Here is an 18068-nt window from a genome sequence, read left to right as displayed (position 1 = left end):
CACGAAGTATGAATTTCATGTTATGGTAGTGAGGGGACATACATGTTAACAGACAGTTACCAGACTGTGATAAGCATTATGAGAAAAGTACCGGGTTTGACTGAAATATACACAAGGGGCGCCTAGCCAGATCAGAGAAAGATAGGTTTGGGAAGTCTTCTCCGAGGAGTAGATATCTTAGCCGAGGCTAAGGATGAGCTAAGGAAGCAAAGATGAGAGCGGAAGGGTGAAGGTGGTGGTAGAGAGAGGGTTTCCTGGAAGAGGGAACAGTACTAATAAAGGTTCCTAAGGAAACATTCCATGTGGCTGGAGAGTAAGAATACAGGGAGAGGTGGCACAAGATGAAACTGAAAAGGTGAGCAGAGGCCAGATCTTTCCAAACCTTGTGGCCCAATGAGTCAGATTTTGTCCTAGGGGCAATGGGCAGCAACCAACAGTTTTTAATCAAGGACTCACATTTGTCTTTTAGAAGAATCTCTCTGGCTTCATTGTGGAGAAGAGGCTGAACAAGGGGTGGAAGCAAAGAGGATAATTAGAGGGCCCTCACAATAAACCAGCCAGAGACGATGATGGCCTGACATGAGATGTGGCAGTGGGGTGGAAGGCATGGACCAGACTTGGGAGATAGAATTGATATAACTCAGAGATTTAGTGATGGTGGGAAGAAAGACAAGAGGAGGTGTTAATGATGAACTTGGAGTGCCCTGATCCCCTCCTCATCCTTTCAGCTTAATTTTCTCAGTCTTCATGGACCCTCTAGGTATCTTCTTACCCACTACCCCCAATACTCTGTCCCACTACCGGTTTAGCACACCATACTGTATAATGGTGAGAGAATGGGCATCCTTCTTCCTTGCTGTGTTGGGCAGAGACCCCGTATCACTCAGGGTCAAATTGGGAGATGGAAGCCACACAGCGATTTGAACAGCGAAATTTTAATACATATAAGTGTTAACTATAATAGGGGATTTGAGTAAAGTGGGATTGGCTCCTAGCCAAAAAGTAAAGAGAACTCTGGAGAATATAGGATTGGCATATATAAGGTGCATCCATCACCCCCTAAGCTGAGGTGGAGGGCGAGGGCTGAGATCCAGACCTTGCTGGAGAGTTACACAGCTGTGGGTAACTGGATGGCACAGAAGTCGCTCAATGCTGGGCCAACGGTGAAACCGAGTGAGGCCCTGTGAGGCTCCCAGGCATAGAGGCCCTTTTGTCCCCTGTTTCTTATAGGCAAGACTCTAGTCTCCATGACCTTCCCTGAGTTCCAAAGGGCAGATTCAAACTGTTGCTAATCAAGGGAGGAGCAGCCAGGAAACCAGCTGAGGCGAGATGAAAGGGACCAGAGAAGCTCATCAAGATTAGGAGACCCACCACCTGAGAAGAGATCAAGGGAGTGCAAGCCTCGAACACACCCTAATCTTGTCTGAGACCCCACCTTTGAACCACTGTTGTAAAACCCCTCATCAAATCCTCCCGGGTTGGGACACATAGTTTTTCCAGGCAGGAGTCCCCCTTTGCCTGGCAAAGTAATAAAGCTATCCTTTTCTACTTTACCCAAAACTCTATGTCTGAGATTTGGGACTGGTGTACAGAGAAGCTGAGCTTTACACAGCAATGGTAGTTGCTGGAAATTTGCCCTCCAGAACTTGCCAGAAACCTACCTTCTACGGTGTCAAGGAAAGTCATTCTTGGAGAGGTATCTCAGTGGAGGCACCCTGACACAAAGCCAACCAAGGATGGGAGGATTCAGGGGAAAACTACTGGCTGGGTGGTGCTGGCCACTGTCACTGCAGGAGCGGGGCTCTGGAAGAGCTACATGAGCTGCAGAACCCTGGTGCTGGGGAAGCCATCTGCACCGCAGGAGCTGAGCACTAAGGAACGCATGCATGCTGCAGGAGCCTGCTGAAAGAGTACATCAGAATGAGAAGGGAAACCCCTTCCTCCTGCAATTACTCTCTGGAGCCCCTCACCTGACAAAGACTAACATTGTGCCAACTGGTAAAGAAAAAAATACTTAAATGGTCCAGCTCCAATTTTTGCACAGCAAGCAATGAAGGGTGAATTTGGAGCCAAAAGGCAATAAATTGGTAACTGGCACAGACCCCATATTGTTTATCATAGCTGCTGGAGTACCACAGAGGGCTAAAAATCAATATGGCAAGGAAGGTTAGGAAAGGAGAAATGTATATTCAAGTCTGTTGCCCATTTTTAAGCTGGGTTGTTTTTTGGTTGTTGTTGAGCTGTAGGAGTTCTTTATATATTCTGGATATTAAACCCTTATCAGATAAATGATTTGCAAATACTTTCTTTCATTCCATAAGTTGCTTTTTCACTCTCTTCATAGTGTTCTTTGAAGCACAAAAGTTTTCAAGTTTGATGAAGTCTAATTTATCTATTTTTTCTTTTGTTGTCTGTGCTTTTGGTGTCATATCCAAGAAATCAGTGCCAAATCCAATGTCATAAAGCTTTTCCACTACGTTTGCTTCTAAGAGTTTTATAGATTTAGAGCTTATGTTTAGGTCTTTGATTCACTTTGAGCTAATTTTTGTATTGGATGTAAGGTAAAGGTCCAATTTCATTCTTTCGCAAATGGATATCCAGTTTACCCAGAACCATATGTTGAAAAGCATTTGATCATATATGCAAGAGCTTACTTCTGGGTTCTCTATTCTGTTCCATTGGTGTATATGTTTGCCTTATTCCAGTACTACATGTTTTGATCACTGTAGCATTTGTCTCTTAAATCCTGTGAAAAATTAAAAGTGGGGTTACAAAAAAATTTATAACAATAGGTTTTATTTATTTATTTTTGGCTGTGTTGGGTCTTCGTTGCTGTGCGTGGGCTTTCTCTAGTTGCAGCGAGCGGGGGCTACTCTGTTGCAGTGCGCAGATTTCTCATTGTGCTGGCTTCTCTCGTTGTGGAGCACCGGCTCGAGGCGCACGGGCTTCACTAGTTGCAGCACGCGGGCTCAGTAGTTGTGGCTCACGGGCTCTAGAGCACAGGCTCAGTAGTTGTGGCGCACGAGCTTAGTGGCTCCGCAGCATGTGGGATCTTCCTGGACCAGGGATCGAACCCGTGTCCCCTGTATTGGCAGGTGGATTCTCAACAACTGCACCACCAGGGAAGCCCCAACAATAGGTTTTTATATGTGCCCATGTATTTACCTTTAACAGGGATCTTTATGCCTATATCTGGCTACAAGTCACTGTCTCGCATCCTTTCATTTCAACCTGAAGGAATCCCTGTAGCATTTCTTGTAGGACAGATTCTAGTGGTAATGTGTGGGAGAGTAGTATGGGGGGAGGGGGAATCGGATGAAGGTAGTGAAAAGATACAAACTTCCAGGTATAAGACAAGTAAGTACTAGGGATGTAACATACAACATGATAAATATAATTAACACTGCTGTATGTGATATACAAAAGTTAACAGAGCAAATCCTGAGTTCTCATCACAAGGAAAAAAATATTTTTCTATTCAATTTTGTATCTATATGAGATGATGGATATTCACTAAACTTACTGTGGTCATCATTTCATGATGTATTAAGTCAAATCATTTTGCTGTACACCTTATACAGTGCTGTACATCAACTATATACCAATAAAACTGGAAGAAAAAAGGTATATCAGGGTAACCAAAGAGTCTAAATTCATGAGGGAAAGAATCCTAGCTAATAAATGTGGAAGAAAGGATTGAATTAGAAAATTACTATTTCACAGCCCCTAATGAGATAATAGCAAATGAACACAACAGCAAATAAAGCAATGAACTATGGTTGAAACTATTAGATAAAAGCTTAATGTGGAACTATACAATTGCAGGGGCAGGCTGTCACCACCTGAGCCTATTGATCACTAAAATTGGGACCATGAGCTATTGCGGGTCTCCTGGTGTGATACCAACACACATCACCTCCTAGCCTCTAGAGCCAACCTCCATTTACACGATATGGGAGAGAGAGGAAGAAGTTAAATGACACGACAAGGAAACAGAAAAATCCACAAAGTGGGGCATTTTACAGGACAACTGACCCAGTTTTTGCAGCAAGTCATGACACGGAAAAATGAAAAGGGCAGGGGCCCACCCTAGATTATAAGAGACTTAAACACCATACAAGAAAATTTCATGTGTAGATTCTGTATGTATTCTGAGTTGTATGTTTTCTATTGTCTTTTAGACAATCAGAGAAATTTGATTCTGGACTGGGTTTTAGATGATAACAGGGCCAAGTTGACTTTGTCAAGTATGAAAATGGCACTGAGGTTATGTAAGAAAAAAGTCTAGTTTTTTAGAGCTGTATACTGAGATATATAGGAGTAAAATGACATAAGGTCTGCAGCAGAGCAAAACAGAAAGGCGTAAAGCAAACCTGACAGGATCTTGATAATTGTTGAATCCGTGTGATGGGATACGGGAGTTCTTTGTTCTATTTTCACTTCTGAGAAGGTCTGAATATTTTCATAACAAATTCTAAAGAGAGTTTTAAAAAGAGATGACGTGTGGGAGAGTGGTAGAGGGATAAATATTAGTTTCTCTCTTTCCCAGTAGCAGGTGTAAGACACGTGGGTGGAAGAGAAAATCCTCTCTGCGTTTTATTAAAAACTCTCTCTTGGGATTTGCTCATTTAAGGAACTAACAAAATTGCCCTCGGAGCGTGATATGTAGGCCACGCCCCACCAGGGATACTTCAGAGAGCAGAAAAAAAACTCAAATTGGCAACTTGGTCACAGACAGAAACTCAGCAAGATCAAATACCTGAAAAGGACTTTTTTTTTTTTTTTAAAGTATTGAATTATTTTCGATCTATTAAAAAAAAAATCCCCGAGAGGATAGATACAATTTTCGTGGGAAGAGAATTATCTGCGCTAGTTAAACCAAACCAAAACAAAGGCATTCGTCGCAATAACTCCCTGAGAGCAGCGTTTACGGAGACAGTAATTAGGTAATTAGACCGGGGAGTCACCGCAGAGCCTCGGGTGCCGGAGGGTGTTAATGACTCCTGCTCAGCTGTGCAGCTGCCCTCGGCGAGGAGGTAGGCCTGGCCTTTTCTGAGCGCAGGGCACTCGGCCTGATTCCTCTCGCCTCTGCAGCTCTCGGGGAGCATCCTTCCCCCAACGCCCGCGGGGCCGGGCGCACCCGAGGCTGGCGGGTAGGACGCTGGGCTCGCGCTGGTTCCCCCGCGCGGCCGCTACCAACTCTCGGCCCTCACCCCAAAACTGCCGGCGCATCAAGCTACCACAATTTTAGCGTCCCCTGGCCGCAGGGCTTGGGCACCTGCTGATAATCCGAAATTGCACGCGGTTCCCGGCCTTGCACCAGGCAGGGTGACTTTCCCTTCTTAATCGCTCGCTCGCTTAATACAGTTAATTCGTACCCCTTATCAAACACGTGGACTGTGGAAAGGAAAAAGAACTAATGTGTGTATGTCCCTACCAGCCAGAAACACTTTTAGCATTCCAGCGCATTTCCTTTCACTCCAGACATGTTTTAAAAATATATTACTGGGATACCAGAGATATTACTTCAGAAGCTCATTTTTCACTTTGCATCATTTATTGAGCACTTACTCCTGTCATCAAATAGCCTAACAAAATGTTCAATGCTGATAAAAGTCCGCCAGAGGAATGCACAGCTCCCTCACACTTGATACTTGGATAATTTCCCATTTTTGACCGACATAAACAAGTGTTTGGTCGAATTTTGCCAAATACCCTTCTCGCTCCGGCGGCGCACAGGCCGGGATGGAGGAAGGGATCACGGTTCCACGTGCCAGATCGCAGAGGCCTCGCGCGGAGTACCTTCCCGGCTCTGTGACGTCGGCCCTAGGCCCCGCCACCTTCGGCGGAGCCAATCGAAGCGCTGGGGGGGGGGGGGCTCCAGAAACTCGCGCGCGCCGGGGCGCGCGCGGGCGACCAGGAGGCCAGGCGCGATGGACCCGGCCTTTCCCGGTGTCCAGGGTCAGGCCCAGCCGCCGCCACCCGAAGCGTGGCCGCTGGTTGGCTCCGAGGAGGAGCTCTATGACTGTCCGGATTACTACTACCTGCGCGACTTCCCGGCCTGCGGGGCCGGGCGCAGCAAGGGCCGGACGCGGCGCGAGCGGGAACTGCGCACCAACTGGTGGGTGCCCGGCGGCCACGAGCGCAGGATCGCGCAGAAGCTCCTCAACGGCCAGCGCAAGCGTCGCCAGCGCCAGCTGCAGCCCCGGCCGCGCACCCGTCTCGCCTGAGCGCTGGTGCGTGCGGGCAGCCACAGGCCGGGGCCCAGGGCAACCGCGCGAGCGCCCTGGTAACGCTCCGGTACGCCCCCTGCGACTCGAACGCGGCACAGTCGCCACCTCCTGAGGCTGCCCTGCGTAGCGAGTTATTAGCTGGGCCCCCTAAACTCCCAGCCTATCTCCCGGCGGCAGTTAAAATTCTACCTTTTGGAATTTTTTAGTTGGGTAGAAGGGGCTGGGAAACGCAGAAAACATCTTTCTAAAAATACAAGTAAGGGATTTACTTCCAGTTTTTATGCACGGACTAAAGAGAATAACTGATTTATGTTTTTGTCTGGTTTTCAACAGGATACCCATACCCGAAGGACCTGATAAAAGTATTTTCTCTGACTCCAGCTGTAACTGTGGTCCCAAGGGGAACAGTCCGTGTTGCTCAACAGAACTTCTTTTCGACATCGCTTAAGTTCAGTATCTTTTCCTTACTGATTGTTAATTAAGTAACATCCAAGTGGGTATGCCTGTTTAGGGTTTTTAATTAAAAGAGCAGCAAGAATGGCATTTTAACTCTTCTGGTGTTTTGTTTTTTTTAAGTTGCTGTGGTAACTTGTTTCAAGTCCACAAATATTTGAGTTCTTATCTGCAAAGAAGGGGTCGCAAAGATGAATGTGGGCAGAACAAAGATAGGAATTTGTCAAGATTTCAACCCAAGTGTCATATACTACTGTGCAGGCTTAATATTTATTTGCCAGAATAGGAATATTTTAAATTGTAATGCTGTATGCTAGGTTCTCTGCGCTGCTGACCCCACAGCAATCCTTTAAAGCGAATGCTATCTCCATTTTACGGACGGGATTCTGAGGCACAGAACTCAAGTAACTTTCCAGAGGTCATACAGCTAATTAGAAAACGTGGCGTAACCGATACTCAAAAACATTAACTCTTCCCAGCATCACAGTTTTCCTCAACTGTAGACATCCTTCTGTGGTTCAGAACCACCCACAAACTCCATGTCCAAGAACTAGGGTTATAGTTTAAAAATTATGCAGAGTATGGCAGGGTCCCTTTTCTTTCTCTTCACTCTGCATTCAGTCAGGTCTCTGCGCCCAGCGGTGAGTCCTTTGTTGGGGGAGAAGGGTGGTGTTCTGGAAGGAGCAACTTGAATTTTAATCCTAGCTATGGGTGTTCATCAATCTGACATTCAGCAAACTTCTGAGTGGTAGCTACTTTCAAGTTCCACCACGCTTCAGGTTTTGCATTTGTAAAATGGGAATAATATTGGGTTACTTCGCCAAACAGGATTATAGATAAAATATATAAAATGTCTGACACCCTTAAGGGCTTGGCACATAACCGGTGCTCAATAAATGGTAATTATTTTTAAGTTTACAGAACATGATCCCTCTTCTTCCTCTCTAGTCACGAAGTCTTTTTTTTTTTTGGCCGCACCATGCAGCATGCAAGATCTTAGTACCCCAACCAGGGATGGAACCCTTGCCCCCTGCATTGGGAGTGCGGAGTCTTAACCACTGGACTGCCAGGGAAGTCTTAAATTCTTTCACTCACTTCACTAATTCTTTTAAAATGTCTCCAACATTCAGGCAGTGTGGTATGGTAGGAGTCTTCGCTTTGGAGTCAAACACCTGTATGGACTTGGGCAAGTTGCTTAAACTCTAAGCATCTGTTTCCTTACCTATAAAATAGGGATGATACAGTACCTATTTCAAGAGTTCTTGTGAGGCATAAATGAAATAACGCACGTAAAGCTCTCAGTGCCTGGTATACAACAGGCACTCAAATAATTAGTAATAATGTTCCCATCACCACTGTCTTAGCCTTCAGGATTTTTTTCCTTACCCCTAGTCTCCCTCTGCTATATCTCAGACATGTCCAGATTAATCTTCAGAAGACCATTTTAATAATATAAAGACCCTCAGTGCTGCTCTAACTTTGCAGGCCAAAAAGCTTAGATGCCTTATATTATGCTGCAAATCATCTATTGGATTTTTTTTTTTTTTTTTTTTTTGGCTGCGTCGCGTCTTAGCTGTGGTACATGGGATCTTCACTGCGGCACACGGGATCTTTCGTTGCAGCGCGCAGGCTTCTCTCTAGTTGTGGCGTGTGGGTTTTCTCTCTCTAGTTGTGCCACGTGGGCTTAGTTGCCCTGCAGCATGTGGGATCTTAGTTCCCTGACCAGGGATGGAACTCGCGTCCCCTGCATTGGAAGACACTGGACCACCAGGCAAGTCCCCATCTATTGGATTTTCTTAAGTTTGTTTCTCACAACTTCCAAAAACACACTGGTTCGTGACACACGTCTTCTGTCCTCTAAATTCACCATATTCAATTCTGCTTCTTCCTTTGAATCTGTGCTGTGCTACTCAGTGTGCCCTTTACAATTTTAATTTTTCTAAAACTAATTTCACCTAAGTGAAAGTGGCACCAAGTGCCACTTTCTCCCTGAAGCCTTCATCCACACTGAATGTCCATTCCTTTAAAATCCTTTAGAACTTCATATAAACACCACTTAACCATTTGTTTTATAGTATTCTGTACTTTTAGATCAACAGTTTAATTCATTCATTCATTCTTTTTTGTATGATATGTGCAAGGCACTATATTCATATAACTATGTCTTAGTTGTCCAAAGAAAAAACTACATTTACAGTGTATGGACCTTAATGTCTTAAACATCTCAGTTCCTACACAATTCCTGCTGTAAAGTACAGCATACCCAGACAGACATCAGCTATGTTAAAGCAACACTGTAAGATGTTCTAACTAGATTTTGCTCATTTTAGATACTATAGCTTTTAAAATTTAAATATGGTCACTGTAGAAGTTATGTGTATTAGTTACCTATTGCTGTGTAACAAATTACTATCTCAGTTTCTGTGGGTCAAGAATTTGGGAGTGGCTTAGCTGAATGATTCTAACTCAGGGTCTTTCAGGAGGCTGGAGAGGAATTAGGCTCCACCTTTTGAAGGGAGTGTCAAGGAATTTGAGGACATATTTTAAACCACCAATGTAGGTTTAATTATTGTGTGTTCACTGTAGACAAATTGGAAAATACAGACAAGCCAAAAAAAAAAAAAAAAAAAAAAAGGAAGAAAGAAATCACTATCCAATGGATAACATCACTACTGGGATGTATATAATTACAGCCTTTAAAATATAAAAGAACTTTCTCAAAATACAAACATACTATGTATACTACTTTGTAACCTGCTCTTTCACTTGGTATTTTGTGAAGATACTTCTCACTTCAGATATTCTTTCACAACATTTTGAATGGCTGCATAGCATTTCATTGTATGTATGTATTATAACTTATTTAACTAATTGTATATTGCAGGACACTTAGGTTATTTCACATTTTCCCTATTTTATACATTTTGTTAAATCAACATCCTTATGGCTAATTTCTTTCACATTCATGACTTTCTCAAATTCTTAGACATGGAATTTCTGGAACAGAGTTTGCACAGTTTTAAAACTTCTGATATTTACCACCTAATTTCAGTAGAATTTTTACTGCAATCATCAAAAGTCCATTCAGCGAAATATCTGTATCAAATATCTGTAACAATGCCTGCAAGAGTTCGTTGTTCAAATTTTGATCACTGTAATTGCATTTGTTGAGAATGACTGAGATCACTACGGAATAAGTTGTTATATAAATTTTACTAAAGTGTGAACTTCAGCACACCTAACCCACCAAACTGCAAATGATAGGTAGCAGAATTCTATTTATTTTCAATTCCCACTTTTTTGCTATTCATTTTAACTTTTTACATGTTCTTGTCTTTTGAATAGAGGTAATACATTAACTGTTTCAAAATCCAAGAGATAGAAAATGTTACCAGTAAAAGTCTCACCCCTGTGCCACTGCCTGAAGGCAACTAGTGTTATCAGCTAAAGATATTTTATGCATGTACACTATGGGCTTTTCTCTCCATTTCACAAATAGCACCCTATACTCAATTCTGCCCCTGGCTTTTTTTCTCTTGACAGTTTATCTTGGAAATCATTTCATATCAATACACAGAAAAACGTCTTTCTTTTTTATAGCTGCATATTGTGTGAATGTGCCATAATTTTTTTTTAACCTGTATTCTGCTGACAGGAATTTAGATTGTTTAATCTTTTACTATCACAAAATAACCTTGTACAAACATCTAATTTTCTCTCTTCAATTTAGGAATTAATGACTTAGCTAAGTATGATTAAAATTGTCTCTGTTCTGGTCTGCATGCCTGTCTGTCCAAAGCTCTGCTCACTCTAAGCTCTTCTGGTGCCAGAATGTCCTTTATAAATAAGGTTTCTTTCTCCCATCTCTTTTTATGAATTATCCAAAGGCGAATACAAAGGCTTATCATTTTTAAACCTTTCATTTCTTTAAAAAGTTCTGTGAAAATAAAACTTTGTTTTTCACAAAAGTTTTTTGCATTATTTACCCCTCAGTTCCACAAACATTCTGCTGTTGCTGGAAAGGCTGTGTTAAACTCTGCTACCTCTGGTGGAAGGGGGAAATTTCTGATTGGCATCCAAGCAGAAATGGAGGTTCTACCTCTGCTTTCTCTCCTCCATAAATCCCACCCCACCCCCAAGGACTTTCCCATGAAGCCCCCCATGAAATGCCACTAGTTAACTTGTCCCCTACTGCAGAGGCGCTAAAATGTACTGTTAAAAGCATTTCAGGGCTTCCCTGGTGGCGCAGTGGTTGAGAATCCGCCTGCTAATGCAGGGGACACGAGTTCGAGCCCTGGTGTGGGAAGATCCCACATGCTGCGGAGCAACTAGGCCCATGAGCCACAACTACTGAGCCTGCGCGTCTGGAGCCTGTGCTCCGCAACAAGAGAGGCCACGATAGTGAGAGGCCCGCGCACCGCGATGAAGAGTGGCCCCCGCTTGCCGCAACTAGAGAAAGCCCTCACGGAAACGAAGACCCAACACAACCAAAAATAAATAAATTAATTAATTTAAAAAAAAAAAAGAGCATTTCACACCAAGTATCACTGAAGCACAGATCCTTGGGGCCTTTGCAATTGCCGTTCCCTTTGCCAGGAATGCTCGTACCCTTGATAAACACAAGGCTTGCTTCCGCACTTCCTCAAGGACTCCATTCAAATACTTCCTCTTCAAAGACTCATGCCCTCTCCAACCCCTAACTCCCTACCACCCTTACCCTGCTTTCGCTTCATATCACCACCATCTAATTTATGTAGGTGTTTGTCTCTTGCCTCCCTGAATTTAAACTCCTTGGAGGTAGTCTTATTTCCTGCTCTATCTCCAGAACCTAGCTAGCACTTGGAGATCATTCAGAACATCTCACTTAATTATCAGTGAACGAATACCCTACCAATTACGGGCACAAATTCTATAATATATGAAAGGGGTTTGAAATGTATGAAATACATAAATGTAAGGCATTATTACTGTCTGAATTTAACTTTTGTTGACTGGATCCACGGACAAAATACAAGTAGAACCAACTCAGCTCTGTCGATCCCTAAAGTTTTCCGTCTTATTATGTGCCCACATTGTGCCTCAAAAAATATTTACCCAAATGAGTAACTTAATGGTGAGAAAGGTTAAGTAACTGGCCCAAGGTCCAGCGACAATCACGCCAGAGCTCTGACTCACTCTCTCAAGATTGGAGCTGACCTACCATGTTAATAAGGCAAACGTTTGAAGGTAGTAGCGACGGTTCTTGGGCCCTAGGAAGCAAACAGCTCGCGGTTGTGACTCGCGCTAGGCTCGGAGGACAAGGTCCGCACAACAACACGGCCACTTCCGGTTTTCTAAACAGTCCTGGCGCCGAGCTCCTGACATCAACCGTGCACGACAAGGCGCCGCCGTGACGTCCTGCTCTTCCTGTGACCTTCAGACCTGCGGAGACGTCGGCGAAAGGAAAGCCTCTGCCTGTGCTCTGATTGGCCGCGCGCTGAGTCTAGCCCCGCCTTCCGACTTCCGCTCTCGCTCGTCGCAGAAGCAGCCAGGGTCTCCTCCGAGTCTCGCGCTTGAGGACTCCGCTTCGCCACGCATTTAAGATGCCTCGTGGAAGCCGAAGCCGCACTTCCCGCGTAGCCCCTCCGGCCAGGTGAGGCCACCGCGAGGTTTGGGGCCCTGCCGGCGCCGTGACGCAGAGGGAGGTTGCGCTGGGCCTCGGGGCGGCGGGGCGGCGGGGCGGCGGGGCGGCGGGGGACGGGGGAGTCCGAAGGCTGGGGCGGCGTGGGCCCGCCTCCGGTCGCCGCAAGCTGGTTGTAGGGCTTTGGCTAGTTTTCCGGTTAGTGGCAAACTTGCTAATTTGGAATGTCCATGAATTATTACTTAAAATACTTAGAGTCCATTTTAAGTTAAAACAGGCCACTTCTAGAAAGAAATGGATATTCCTAAGTGTAATTTGGCTGAAACGTCAAAAATAGCAAGAAGAGCTTCCCTGGTGGCGCAGTGGTTGAGAATCCGCCTGCCAGTGCAGGGGACGCGGGTTCGAGCCCTGGTCCGGGAGGATCCCACGTGCCGCGGAGCTACTGGGCCTGTGCGCCACAACTTCTGAAGCCCGCACGCCACAACCACTGAAGCCCTTGTGCCTAGAGCCCATGCTCCACAAGAGAAGCCATCGCAATGAGAAGCCCGCGCACCACAATGCAGAGTAGCCCCCCCCTCGCGGCAACTAGAGAAAGCCCACGCGCAGCAACGGAGACCCAATGTAGCCAAAAATAAGTAAATTAAATAAATAAATTTTTTTTAAAATAGCAAGAAAAAAAAAGTGTAAGGTAGTATAATCAGGATAAATGATCGTATTTCAGTTCAGTAAATAATCTTTGAGAACCTTCCAGGAGCAGTGAGCATTCCAAGGGCTCAGCCCAGTAGGGGACACAGTCACTAAGGCCTCACATGTACATGACGTTTTCTAGTTCATAAAATACTTGTAAAATGTACTGCCAATTGCACCTCCTGATAGCCTCAGAGGTAGATGTTTTCCTGTTTTACAGGAGTAAGGAAACTAGAGACTCAGAATAAGTGACTTGTCCAGGGTCATGCCACCAATAAGTAGAGAAGCCAGGTCTCAGACCTGAGTTTTCCGGTGACAAATTCAGGACATTTAGCAGAGTACCACGTTGCTTCTCTAGACTAAGGTGAATTGTGTTCAGACTGCATGCTAGGAGCATAGGGAAGGAGTTCACTTAATGGAAAGACGCTGCTATCCAAAGGAGAGGAAACCACATTTTTGTAAAGTTAGACTAGATACCACCTGATAGGAAGTGAAGTCATAAACTTTTGACCTAGCATCATTTGAGGGAAGAGCGCCCAAGGAAACAATCTAAAAATGCAGAGTTTGTATAATCTGTGTGAAAGATTTTTGGAGCAACATTGGACATATTAGTGAAGTTTTGAAGACATCCAAATGTTCTACAGATGGGAAATAGTTGAAATCAGTTTAGGTATAACAGTTCAGGCAAGTCACTTCCACTTACTGGGCTTCAGTTTTCTAATCTGTAAAATGAAGGAATTGGACTAGTTTATTTCCCCATATGACTATCTTTCCGTGTTCATTCAATTGTTACCAGCTCAGTGAGACCTCCCTTGACTGTCCTAAAATTGCAGCATCCCACAACATGCTGCCCTCTCTCTCAATATTTTTTTCTTAACATTTATTTGACCCCTCAATAGCATGTCAGCTCCACGAAGGTAGAGGCTTTTGTCTCATTAACAGTTATATTGATTTTTATGACGTATTGGAATAACTGTTCTCTAAAGATACTATAGACTTTGTGAATACATGGAAATGGTTAGAAAAAAGCAGGGAAGAAAAGGTAATACTTGGTGATTACAACCGTAAAAGGTTAAAGAGAAAATGATGTAAATAGTTCAGGGAATTGTGTTCTGTAAGGTTTTCTTGTATGTATGTAGTATTTGCGTTTAATAATTTAAAATGAAATCCTGAGGTTATTTTAATATACAAGGGATTTTCGTTTGTTTGTTTGTTTATTTAAGTTGACAATTTCCTGGGACTTCCCTGATGGTCCAGTGGTTAAGACTCCGCGCTCCCAATGCAGGGGGCCTGGGTTCGGTCCCTGGTCAGGGAATTAGATCCCTCATGCCGCAACTGAAGATTCCTCATGCCGCAACTAAAGATTCCACATGCCGCAAAGAAGATCCCGCGTGCTGCAACTAAGACCCACACAGCCAAATAAATAAATATTATTTTTTAAAAAAAGAATATAGCATAGACTTAATATCCCGTTGGATTTATTAAAAAAAAAAAAAAAAAGTTGACAATTTCCAAACTTGGTTGGGAGTGGGAACTTCATACTTTCTGTTCCTTTCTTTCACAGCCGGGCACCTCAGATGAGAACTGCGCCCAGGCCAGCGCCCGCAGCTCAGCCACCAGCAGTGGCTCCACCATCTGCCGTTGGCTCCCCTGCTGCTGCTCCCCGGCAGCCAGGTCTGATGGCCCAGATGGCAACCACTGCAGCCGGCGTGGCTGTGGGTTCTGCCGTCGGCCACACTCTGGGTCATGCCATCACTGGTGGCTTCGGTGGAGGAAGTAATGCTGAGCCCTCAAGGCCTGACATCACTTACCAGGTAAGATTTGGGGCAGCATTCTCTTCGGTGGTGTATTTTATGAGAAAACCTAGTTAGTTGTAAGTGCCTTATGTATTGGGACTGTCTCCACATGTGGAGAATGGTTTATCCATACCTGGCAGCAGTTGCGTTAGTACCTTACTTAGGCCAGCGTCAGAGAGTCCTGGACAAATGGTGTTTCTTCTCAAGGAGTAGAATTGTGGCGGTTCAACCTGATGCACTGTCAAGCAGCCACGTTCCCCTGATTTTAAGTATTTTGGGGAATTCCCTGGTGGTCCAGTGGCTAAGACTTGCCGCTTTCACTGTCATGGGCCCGGGGTTCAATCCCTGGTTGGGGAACTAAGACCCCAGAAGCCGTGTGGCCTGGCATAAATAAATGAATGAGTGAATGAATGAATGTGTATATATATATATACATACATATATATGTTTTGTTTTGTTTGTCCTGGTCACGCTTAACTAATTCAGTCTCAATCTTCGTTAAGCGTTCAGAAATCTTTTTAATGGCTCTGTGCTCTCTCATCTCTTACCTGGTATTTGCCACTGCCCTTCTTTCTGAGATATGTGAATTTTCTCCTCTAAGGAGCATGGGTGTGTACTCTATTGTATTTCTGATGTACTTAAAGCTCTCATCCATCTATTTTTCTACAGTAGGCCCATTTTTTCCTCCATGAAACATCACTGAACCACTGGTCTTTAGATGCCCAGATAACCACTTTATTTGCATCTTTGTTCATGAATCTTTCTGATTACAACTGGGATTTTTGTTAAAGCTCATTTCCTTCTGCCTTTAATTTTTTTCACTGTCCATGTTATTAGATAGAAACTTTAATTTGCATCTGGTTCTAGTTCTGTTCCCCCAGTTAACCTCACAGAGTGGCTATTGCTCTTTGTTCAGGTATAAGTCTGATTTCCTTTTTTTTTTTTTTTAATTTTTATTTATTTATTTATTTATTGGCTGCATTGGGTCTTCGTTGCTGCATGTGGGCTTTCTCTAGTTGGGGCAAGTGGGGGCTACTCTTCCTTGTGCGCAGGCTTTGGGCGGGGGCTACTCTGCTTTTCATTACAGTGGCTTCTCGTTGCAGAGCACGGGCTTTCTAGTTGTGGCGAGCGGGGGCTACTCTTCGTTGCGGTGCGCGGGCTTCTCATTGTGGTGGCTTCTCTTGTTGCAGAGCATGGGCTCTAGGCGCACAGGCTTCAGTAGTTGTGGCTCGCGGGCTCTAGAGTGCAGGCTCAGTAGTTGTGGCGCACGGGCTTAGTTGCTCCGCGGCATGTGGGATCTTTCCAGACCAGGGCTCGAACCCGTGTCCCCTGCATTGGCATGCAGATTCTTAACCACTGCGCCACCAGGGAAGTCCCTGATTTCCTTCTTAACAGTCCTGAATGTTATGCCTTTGCAGGAGCCTCAGGGAACCCAGCTGGCACAGCAGCAGCAGAATGGCCCATGCTCTTTTGAGGTGAAACAGTTTTTGGAGTGTGCCCAGAACCAGGGTGACCTTAAGCTTTGTGAAGGTTTCAGTGAGGTGCTGAAACAGTGCAGATTGGCGAACGGTAGGTGATACATCAATCCATGGTTGAACTTGCATCTGCTTAATTCACTGAATGGTACCCCTGGACCTTATAAAACTTAGGGAGTCTGTGTTTGATAAATTAAACTGACAAATTAGAGGAGATATTGTTTAAATTACTCTAAAAATAATCTAACTCTTCTAACAAGGAGCTGGTCCAGAGTTTTCTAGTCATTATCTTAGGCTTTTACCTGCTTAAGGAAGAATCAGATTCAGTTACGTTGTGAATCTGATTCTTCCTTAGGCAGGTATAGATTAGTGTGCCAAGATCTTATTGTGGTTATTGCATAGCCTTAGTGCTGATTTCACCAAAGTCCAGGAATGAGCACAAGATCTGATAGAGCATTGTCATTCTGCGCACCTCATTTGAGAGGGGCAAGTTTATTAAATCCCTCAGTGGGACTTTGAGATTTAGGTTCTCTGGAATGTTGGCAGTCAACTTGTGTTTGTGTGATTTCTTCCTATCAACCTAAGAATTCACCATCTATTAAAAATGATTATTTTCATTTTCCCGCCTGCATTTTTATTTATTTATTTTATAGTTGTGCAGATTTTCTTTAGAAACTTAGAAAGGGTTTTTGTGGATAAATCTATAGTTGATTCTCATGGAGTCACAGAGTATATTTAATATATACAGAGTCATTTTTCAGGCCTCTTATACTGAATTGGTCTAGGCCAGAGGTTGACCACCTGTGGTTCATTTACCAAAGCCATCCTGACACCTGTTTCTGTAAATAATTTTATTGAAACACAGCCATCTCCTATTCATTTAGGTATTGTGTATGACTGCTTTCCATGGCAAAGGAAGAGTTGAGCAGTTGTGACAGAGACTATATGGCCCACAAAGCCAAAAGTATTTACCTGATTCTTTACAGAAAAACGTTTTAAAACCCTGGTCTGGGCCAGTGGTTCTCAAAGTTCCCCACCTTCATTTATGTAGGAAATAGGGGAGAAGTTAATCCTTATAGGTGGTCGAACTGTGGAATTAAGAGATTGCATGGCCAAGTTTATCAGAAGTCTTTGATGAAGCTACGTCTAATACCAGAGTAATTATGCTTCTGCTTCAAAGTGTAGAGTTGAGGTTTTATTGGTTGCAGGATGCCTTAAACAGCTTATGAAAGAAACTAATAACCTTGGGCTTCATCCCTGCTTTCATAATTTGGAGGACTTCTGTTTTGTTGAGAATACGTAGCTAGTGCTCTTCTAACAAACCTTTTCTGTTTGCAGGGTTAGCTTAATCAAGAAGTTCCAGTTGAAGGCATGGAAAATCATCTCTCATGACCACGTTGATTTAGCATTAAAAATATAATTGATAGTGAGGATATAAAGTGTGAAGCCACCAGTTAAACCGCTCCTCAATCATTAATAGCTTTTGTGCTTCAGGATTGCAGTGGAAGAGGGTATTCTCACCATATGGAAGCTCACTGAGATGATATTGAGTTTGGGGCTAGGCGGATGTTTGTGTGGCCTCTTAAACATGCTTTTGTTTGTGAATTAATTAGAATAAAGTGATTTTATTTCCAAATGTGTCTCAAGTATAAGGTTATAAATCACACATGGTATACACATGCTGAACAGAATGCATTTTGCAGAAGAACACAGTTGTCTCTACATGTCTTTAAGTGTATCTAGTCTGTAGTCTCTGGATGTTAAAGTAGTGGCCACGTGGAGGATCTGGCAGAGCTTCCTGAGG

General features: G+C 43.9%; 2 protein-coding genes across 3 annotated transcripts; both read left to right on the top strand.

Moving 5' to 3' along the window:
- Positions 1-5874: 5874 nt before the first annotated feature.
- On the top strand, positions 5875-6782 carry NUPR2 (nuclear protein 2, transcriptional regulator). Of its 2 annotated transcripts, none has more exons than XR_009497582.1 (2): positions 5875-6300; positions 6567-6782. XR_009497582.1 is itself a non-coding variant. In XM_059896892.1 (2 exons), the coding sequence occupies exon 1, from the start codon at positions 5934-5936 to the stop codon at positions 6228-6230; it is 297 nt and encodes a 98-aa protein (XP_059752875.1). In that variant the 5' UTR covers positions 5875-5933; the 3' UTR covers positions 6231-6236; positions 6567-6782. The 2 variants fall into 2 exon arrangements, 1 of the variants encoding a protein (XP_059752875.1); XM_059896892.1 differs by having other exon boundaries at positions 5875-6236.
- Positions 6783-12162: 5380 nt separating this feature from the next.
- On the top strand, positions 12163-17902 carry CHCHD2 (coiled-coil-helix-coiled-coil-helix domain containing 2). The gene is made up of 4 exons (XM_059898259.1): positions 12163-12318; positions 14558-14807; positions 16208-16358; positions 17603-17902. The coding sequence occupies exons 1-4, from the start codon at positions 12269-12271 to the stop codon at positions 17611-17613; spliced, it is 462 nt and encodes a 153-aa protein (XP_059754242.1). The 5' UTR covers positions 12163-12268; the 3' UTR covers positions 17614-17902.
- The last annotated feature ends 166 nt before the right edge of the window (positions 17903-18068 follow it).

Source organism: Balaenoptera ricei, chromosome 15 (assembly GCF_028023285.1).
Source record: "Balaenoptera ricei isolate mBalRic1 chromosome 15, mBalRic1.hap2, whole genome shotgun sequence".
Lineage (NCBI taxonomy): Eukaryota > Metazoa > Chordata > Mammalia > Artiodactyla > Balaenopteridae > Balaenoptera > Balaenoptera ricei.
The sequence above is the reverse complement of the archived record's forward strand: the minus strand, read 5'-3'. Positions and strand labels throughout refer to the sequence as shown.

Coding starts and splice junctions, on each gene's coding strand:
- NUPR2 (XM_059896892.1), top strand. CDS start 5,934: ATGGACCCGGCCTTTCCCGGTGTCCAGGGTCAGGCCCAGCCGCCGCCA.
- CHCHD2 (XM_059898259.1), top strand. CDS start 12,269: ATGCCTCGTGGAAGCCGAAGCCGCACTTCCCGCGTAGCCCCTCCGGCC. Junction 12,319..14,557: donor CGCGTAGCCCCTCCGGCCAG/GTGAGGCCACCG, acceptor TTTCTTTCACAG/CCGGGCACCTCAGATGAGAA. Junction 14,808..16,207: donor GGCCTGACATCACTTACCAG/GTAAGATTTGGG, acceptor ATGCCTTTGCAG/GAGCCTCAGGGAACCCAGCT.